Consider the following 8,841-nt stretch of genomic DNA (forward strand, 5'->3'; position numbering starts at 1 on the left):
AGGGATGCTGACACTGAGGGTATTAATACATAAGCTCCCCCGACTTTGTTGAGGTGAGCTAAAAAAAAAGTAACATTAAATAGTTTGTTTGATTTAAAGCATTAGAAATAACAATTAAATGTGTTCCTCTGTGATAAAATGCAGGTGAACTAGATATAGTTTATATCATTAAGTATTCTTATATTCACACCTTAACATTATGTATGAGGAATTTCTTGAATCCGTCTGGCATGACATGTCTTGTCTTTTTGTTGGATCCATAACCGATGTTAGGCATCTTGTATTGGCCCTTAAACCTGCGGCGGACCCTGTTGTCAATACCCTTGGGTTTCCTCCAGTTTGGCTGAAAACAAATAGAAAGTCAAATGACTTCAGTTTACTGAAGGACTAGCTGCAGAACTGTAGCTCTCTGGTTGAGAAAATTCAGACAGACAAACCAGAGAGTTGCAGATCCAACATTTGTAAAAACCTTTTGATTTACAGTGCCACTTATTGTCGCTTGCTTTGGGTATTATTTCTTGTATTTTATATGTTCCCCCACACTAAGCATGATATCCATTAATTAACCATATATTCTTCTTCCTGATACTTTATTTACCTTTCACAGCCCTATATGGCTTTGGAATATCAGTTCCAAAAATTTGTATTCTTGATGGTGTGATGCTAATACATGCCAGAATTTTACTTATTAATTTCTTTTCTATACATAGATTGACTTCTTTTTATGTGATATAGATGATATTTGAACCTCCAAAATGTTTTATTACCATTTTCTTGGCATGTAATTGTTCTTTGAACAGATTTTTTTTTTTGCAAGACCCCAACATGGATATCTGCAGAATGGGAATTTTTTCAGCCTAAAAGTCTCTCACAAACAGTTTGGTTCTTGGATTGTTCAACTCCAGTGAAATTCAAATTTAATCTGCAATTCTTTCAATTTTCTCAAATCAGTATCTTGAAGTACTCATAGAACATGAGCCAGAAAACAACTAGAAATATGTCCATAGGACATGAATGCCCTGCCGAGGGTATATTAGTAATGCAACATTTTAACATAAATTGAGAAAAGTGAGTTCAAGGTCAATGGAAAGGTCAAGGTCAAAAAATATTGATGCAGTTGAATAGCTTACATCAGTATGTATCAGCATATGAAGTTTGATACTAATTTAAGAAAAGCAAGATCAAGGTCAAAGGAAAGGTCAAGGTCAAAAATTGTTGCTGGAGTTAAAAAGGTTACATTAGTATGTATAAGCATATGAAGTTTGATAAAACTATTATGAATAGTTTCTTTAAAACTGAGCTAAACACTAATTTAAGAAAAGTGAGGTCAAGGTCAAAGGAAAGGTCAATGTCAAAAAATATTGATGCAGTTGAATAGCTCTCACAAGTATGTATCAGCATATGAAGTTTGACACTAATTTAAGAAAAGTGAGGTCAGGTCAAAGGAAAGGTCAAGGTCAAAAAATGTTGATGCAGTTGAATAGCTCTCATCAGTATGTATCAGCATATGAAGTTTGATAACACTATCTTGAATGGTATCTTTAAAACTGAGCTAAAAACTTATTTAAGAAAAGTGAGGTCAAGGTCAAAGTAAAGGTCAAGGTAAAAAATGTTGATGCAGTTGAATAGCTCTCATTAGTATGTATCAGCATATGAAGTTTGTTAAAAATATCTTAAATGGTTTCATTAAAACTGAGCTAAATACTAATTTAAGAAAAGTGGGGTCAAGGTCAAAAGAAAGGTCAAGGTAAAAAAATGTTGATGCAGTTGAATAGCTTACATCAGTATGTATCAACATATGAAGTTTGATTACACTATCTTGAATGGTATCTTTAAAACTGAGCTAAATACTAATTTAAGAAAAGTGAGGTCAAGGTCAAAAGAAAAGGTCAAGGTCAAAAATGTTGATGCAGTTGAATAGCTTACATCAATATGTATCAACATATGAAGTTTGATTACACCATCTTGAATGGCATCTTTAAAACTGAGCTAAACACTAATTTAAGAAAAGTGAGGTCAAGGTCAAAGGAAAGGTCAAGGTCAAAAAATGTTGATGCAGTTGCATAGCTCTCATCAATATCTATCAGCATATGAAGTTTGATAAAAATATCTTGGATAGTTTCTTTCAAACTGAGCTTTGAACAGAGCTAAACGCAAATTGTGACGGAATTACAGACGGAAGGACAGAAGGATGGAAGATGGACATGACAAACACTATATGCCCCAGCCATATTCATGGCGGGGCATAAAAATATGACAGAGATTTCATTGGTATGGAGAAAAAAACTGTTTACACATATGGAGACTATTTGACAGATTATAGATATTGCAGTCTATGTGAAGGACATTGGACCATCAGACCTGACCCATGTTCAGTGCCTACAATGCATCATTTTTTTTTTTACACCGGACTGGAATGTCTGATGTCTCAGTGTCCAGTTTTGAGCTTTACTATTTTGGGATAGACATTAACTTTCAGATTCACTTGCCCTTTGGGCAAGTGATCTGAAATGTTGACTTGTCCGAAAGCAAAACTTGGTTGCCCCAAATCAGGGAAGAATATTATCTATACTGTAAATGTTATGATAAGAAAAAAATGTGACCAAATACACTGGGTTCTGTCAACTTTGCAAGGTGAAAAAATCAAAAGCCTGAAAGGCTTCAATGACGTCGAACAAGAAAAACAATTTTAAAAGATCTTTTTGAATTTGAAGATAGGAATAAGTCAAGTGAATGACTCAGGAGACATTACAGGGTTCGACACTAACTTTTTTTTACCTGTTTTTTACTTGTCAAAAATTGTTGGTGGACCTTCTCAAATTCTGGTGGACCTTCATATTAAATGTTTGAATTAATGAATGAATTCATTACACAAGGCTTGAAACTAACTCATGTACCCAGTCTAGTCAGACTAATAAAGTATAAGTTTAACCAGTCAACAGAAACAAATCAATTAGGAGTTTTTCAGCAATATTTGTTACACATATTTCCAATATTTAAAAAAAGAACGCAATCTACATCTTCAAACAATTTATTTTAATGACATTTATTTACAATGTTAAAAACCTGCATTTATTTCACTTCCAACGGTAGATAAAATTTAAAATCCCAGTAATTAACTTAGTTATTCATATAAACAAGTGAATTTTTCATGCTCAGTATTGTTGGCTAGAACAATTTTTTACTATGGTGCAAAAGTGACAAAAGTATATGTATTTATAATTTCTTTATTATTTATTCACATAAACTATGATCATTTGATTCTTTTATGTGATATTATGTAACAGAAACTGCAGATAACGTGTTTGTAAAATATAAATAATGCCTGTTTGAACATCTATGAAAAATAAACAATGCGTAAATGCAGCTGTCAATCAATTCTAATTATCTCCAAACCTGGCCATCAGTGTGCGTTCAGGCGTGATGTGATTTCTTGTTACCCAGTATAATTTTCACACCTTTCTGTGCATTAAGTAAACAAAGGACAGACTGACTAATTTGGCACGAATTTTACATGGTCTGTGTTCAATGTTCTTACGTCTCAATGTTATTGTTTAGTCATCAATACATGTATTACATGTGAAAAATATATAGTCGCTTGGTCCCCCTGATTACCAACAACAAGTTTTCTATTTATTTCTTGTAAAATACAAGTATGGATGAATTAATCGTTTGATTTACGGATGTCGATTTATATAGGAGAAACAGAATTTTATTGGTTTTTTTTTAATACGTTCTTTAAATTTTTAGTGGACTGACGGTCCACCTAGTCCAGAACATTTGGTGGACCTTCCAATTATTTGGTGGACTCGGGCCGCCAGTCCACCATTAGTGTCGAACCCTGCATTATAAAAAAACATAGGTAATCAAAGATTACGAAGCTCACCTCGACGAATGTTATCTACATGTAAGGCAAATTTCACATCATATTTTTTTTCTAGTTAGGGTACATCCCAAGATCAATGTCCATGCAAGTTTGGTTTAATTATAGACCTGCTCAAAAAACTTTTGACCTGTTTAGTAATCAAGAAAATTTTGGTCACTTCCAACATCCAAAGCAAGTCTGGAAGTTTTCATCCTTAGATGCACCATCTATGCAAGTTTAATCATAACAGGCCATAATATTATATAGCTACTCCAAAAAATTACCCTGGTCACTCATCTGGAAAATGTACATCAGATTCAGAATCCAAGGCAAGTCTGGAAGTGTCCATCCCTAGATACATCATCCATGCTAATTTGGTTAAAATATGGCTAAAATTCACTCATGTGGAAAATCTAGGTCAGATCCAGCATTCGAAGCAGGTTGGTTAGTGTACATCCCTAGATGCATCATCCATGAAAGTTTGGTCCAGGTAGGGCTTATAGTTACTTGGAAACGAGACTACTCCTAAATCTAAACCTGGTCTCACATGTGGAAAATCTAGGTCAGATCCAGCATCCGAAGCAAGTGTGGTAGTGTCCATCCCTGGATGCATCATCCATGCAAGTTTGGTCCGGGTAGGGCTTATAGTTACTTGGGAATAAAACTGCTCCTAAAACTTTAACCTGGTCACTCATCTGGAAAATCTAGGTCAGATCCAGCATCCGAAGCAAGTGTGGTAGTGTCCATCCCTAGATGCATCATCCATGCAAGTTTGGTCCAGGTAGGGCTTATAGTTACTTGGGAATGGACCTGCTCCTAAAACTTTAACCTGGTCACTCATCTGGAAAATCTAGTTCAGATCCAGCATCCGAAGTAAGTGTGGCCATGTCCATCCCTAGATGCATCATCCATGCAAGTCTGGTCCAGGTAGGGCTTATAGTTACTTGGGAATGGACTTGCTCCTAAAACTTTAACCTGGTCACTCATCTGGAAAATCTAGGTCAGATCCAGCATCCGAAGCAAGTGTGGTAGTGTCCATCCCTAGATGCATCATCCATGCAAGTTTGGTCCAGGTAGGGCTTATAGTTACTTGGGAATGGACCTGCTCCTAAAACTTTAACCTGGTCACTCATCTGGAAAATCTAGGTCAGATCCAGCATCCGAAGCAAGTGTGGTAGTGTCCATCCCTAGATGCATCATCCATGCAAGTTTGGTCCAGGTAGGGCTTATAGTTACTTGGGAATGGACCTGCTCCTAAAACTTTAACCTGGTCACTCATCTGGAAAATCTAGGTCAGATCCAGCATCCGAAGCAAGTGTGGTAGTGTCCATCCCTAGATGCATCATCCATGCAAGTTTGGTCCAGGTAGGGCTTATAGTTACTTGGGAATGGGACTTGCTCCTAAAACTTTAACCTGGGACGCCGACGCTAACGCCGACGCCGACGCCGACGCCGGGGGTATAGCATAAGCTCATCTCGACTTCGTCGAGGTGAGCTAAAAATAGTTTTAAACAAAATATCACAATTACAGTCTGGGGCCTTATGTCATGGTCCAAATGGAGCAGGGTTCGAATTGACCAGACACCGTCAAACATGCTAAATTCTTTTCAGTCAATTGAAGAACTATGAAGGATTTCATTTTATATAATATTTTTTCTAATTGCCAATGTCAAAGCGTTGTATTAGTGATTGCATCTAAACTACAACCAAGACTCTGTTCTGTTGCAATTACGATCAAGGTATGATCGGGCGTGGTGTACTGGGAAATGGAGGAAATGGAGAAATACAGTAATGCTGGTCAATATGATCGGTTTTTAGGATAGAGTTGGTTAGAAGTTTGTATAAGTAAAGCTAAAATTTAGAAATTCAATTTTTTTAGTCTTGTAGTATTCGTGTTTATGTAATTTTGTAATTATTTTACCTCCTGTTGTGTTGTTTATGTTACACGGTTATCGTTCCAAAATGTTTTTCATGTCATTCAACACACCCTTCTGTAGAAATTCATCCACAACAACCATCACATTTTTCTTGTGTGAGAATAAAACATCATATCGTTGTTTTGCAATGGAATAAATTGCAGATATAATTGATGCAATTTTATTTTCAAGCTATTATTCACTTTGAGCATTTTCAAAGAAATATGGTTTATAGCTATTGCTATTTTCTATTGCGGATGCATCGACTGACACATTCGGTCGCGTACATCCGGTCTCGATTTCAACTGGGCGCTTGCTAGATGACGTTCGAGCTCCAAGAGCTCGACGTCATAAAAATCTATGTCCCGTTTATACATAAATGTGTGCCACTGTCCTTATCAATTTAAACTGTTAACACACACTGCCATGCAGCAATAACCCTGTTTCCTTTTAATAAAATTCATATTTTTAAAAATTATTTTCAGTAGGATCCTTTAGTGAATCGTTATTTTCAGAGATAACTCTGAAGCAAAGCTATAGGAAGATCAATCTAATTAAAATTAGATGTTCCGAATCCGCTACCACTTCTCAAACATCTAACAACATCCCATTTGGGGTCACCTCAGAGCGACCTTTCGATTAGCCAATGAAATCGTTGTCTCTGAAATCTTGGCTTACAATTCGGATGCGTTTCATTTTTCACTGCCAAACTTAAACACCCGAGGAGTTTCGTAGTAAACAGAATATGGCATGGCTAAGGAATGTGATGGCGGGATATCTTGTATAGTTTGTGCATTCTCGTTTACGTTATTCAGGTAGGAATGCCAGATTGGCGGACTAAACATTCAATTTATACCAAAATTACTTTAATTCAACGTAAGACAGACTACTGAGCATCAATAATGTTAAGACGTAGCCATGGAACTAATTTTAGAATCGTACACAGAAGCTCGAATCTGATTGGCCAAGAAATTCATGTTTATTCATAATCGAAAGGTCGCTCTGACATGATCCCGAATGGGATGTTGTTAGATGTTTGAGAAGCGGTAGTGGATTCGGAACATCTAATTTTAATTAGATTGAAGGAAGATAGTTGCTACGAAACATACATATCTTGATCAGGATATAATGTGTTACTTATATTCTGTGAGTGAATAAATAATCTAATTTCCTAGAAAGAAGTTAACAAAGCTGTTAGACGTAGAGTGTATTTACCACGAGAGAAAACAGAATAATGAACCCAATTTTAAATGGACGGTATAATCTAGAAACGCTACCAAGGAATATTTGGAACGTAAATCAATGTCAGTCAAGTGCCTGGCAGAAATCAAATGTTCAATTTATTGTTTTATTTATAAATATATATTATTTATAAATATACATTTCTGTAAGAAAAATTCACTTGCCCGATCGGACAAGTACATCTGAAATTTCACTTGCCTGAACTGAGAATTTACTTGTCCTGGGCAATCGGACAACCGTTAATGCCGATCCCTGTACACAGGATAGAATGTCCTGTGTGGTCCATAAAACTTTCACATAGACTGACATTGCAATATCACAAGTTCTTTGACCAGTAGAACTAATTGAAGCACAAGAAAAAGAAAGTTGATAAACTACGTTCAAAATTTTGCTTTAGACCCTCCCAATTTTAATCTTTTCTTTGGAAAAACTTGTTTATAGCCAAAGAGAGCTTGAGCACTGAGAGCAAATATACACACCTTGACTCTGAGGTATCTATCAGACTGATGCCTAATAAATTTCTTTGTCCTCTTCTTGACACATGTCTGTTTTACAAGGGGTCGGATAGCCATTTTTGACTACCTGAAATAGAAAATTAATACAATGTCACGTACCAGTAAATTTACATCTATTTAACTCCATACAAAGAAATTTTGGCTCACAGAGAAATACTTTGAAATTTATTAAATGGCCACAACTTGGTCTTAGGATAAAACCAAAGGACCAATACTATGAATGGGACACCTTGTCCAATGCAATGCATTTGACTGTTTTTCTCTACAACCAAATGACCTTGCATCACAGCCCTTACAGATCCTTATTGTATGTCTGAGACATACTATTAAAATTAAGAGAAAGCATACAAGTTTTACTTTGCATCAGTCCCCTGGCAGAAAACTACATGGTTGAAAATGCTGTTAAAACTATAAAGGCTGCCAATGCATACAATTTGCAAGTATCCTTATAATCTATGGCCCTTCCCTGATTGATTCATACCTAGACTGTGAGATTTAACATCCATGAAAAATTTAAACAAGACAAATGAAAATCTGGGTTAACGAAAAATTTGTTCAATTTTTCAGGGATTTTCCACTGCCCCATGTAGGACCAAATTTAGGCCTCATTCCCAATTGCAAAATCCCTCCCTTTTCCACCAAAAATGAACTGTGTGATTAATTTTCAAATGCACAAAAACTAAAACAAGCTATTTTGAACCAGAATATGTGTAAAAACAAGCATGGTATTGGTCTTAAATCAATAAAATGACTAAAATTTTAAGAAACATGGTCCTGTTGATGACTGACAGTTTGTTAATGTAGATCTAATCTCTGATTAATAATTAATTAAACAAATTTAGTCATCATTTGTGTTTTTTCCTTAGAATTGTCTAAAGCCAATATAATTTTCCAGTGAGTAAGTTATCAAATGTAGTTAAATTCCCAATTCCAAGGGCTCAGGTCCCATTTCCAAAATGGAGTGAAAACTGTGTTTTCCCTAAGAACCGGCTACCAGCCAAATTGACCATTTCAATTGATAAAAATGCCACTTTGAAATAAAAAATATCAAATTTAATTGTTGTAAGGTCCACAGAGATTTGTCATAAACCTCAACCCAAAGCCTGTTACAATTGATCTCTAACCCTTTACTTTGAAATAAAGGGAAACACTTCAAAAAATCCCTTCTTTTTATAGTAAAGGGGTGGTCAAAAAGTAGGACCACTGTTGTTTAAAGGTTGGAATGCATATACATTTACAAATAGGTGAATGTTTACTGCAGTGCCTTTTCACTTCAAGAATAGTTTATAGATCTCCAGCATTC

The 8,841-nt window shown here is 35.6% G+C and overlaps 2 protein-coding genes across 3 annotated transcripts in view; both read right to left on the reverse strand.

Annotated features, from left to right (window-relative positions):
* Window positions 1-8,841, reverse strand: part of LOC133186115 (lipopolysaccharide-induced tumor necrosis factor-alpha factor homolog) — a 197,062-nt gene that overhangs the window by 36,107 nt on the left and 152,114 nt on the right. The window lies entirely within an intron of this gene.
* The window catches only part of LOC133186126 (large ribosomal subunit protein eL32-like), a 256,634-nt gene that overhangs the window by 2,489 nt on the left and 245,304 nt on the right, over window positions 1-8,841 (reverse strand). For both annotated transcript variants that reach the window (XM_061321409.1, XM_061321402.1), the window contains exons 2-3: window positions 7,503-7,607; window positions 191-343 (exon numbers count right to left, since the gene is read on the reverse strand). In XM_061321409.1, the coding sequence (XP_061177393.1) occupies window positions 191-343; window positions 7,503-7,595 (246 nt within the window). In that variant the 5' untranslated portion in view covers window positions 7,596-7,607. The remainder of the gene's footprint in view (window positions 1-190; window positions 344-7,502; window positions 7,608-8,841) is intronic.

This window comes from Saccostrea echinata, unplaced genomic scaffold (assembly GCF_033153115.1).
Source record: "Saccostrea echinata isolate AGI-Se365-2 ecotype Australia unplaced genomic scaffold, CSIRO_AGI_Sech_v1 ptg000001l, whole genome shotgun sequence".
Lineage (NCBI taxonomy): Eukaryota > Metazoa > Mollusca > Bivalvia > Ostreida > Ostreidae > Saccostrea > Saccostrea echinata.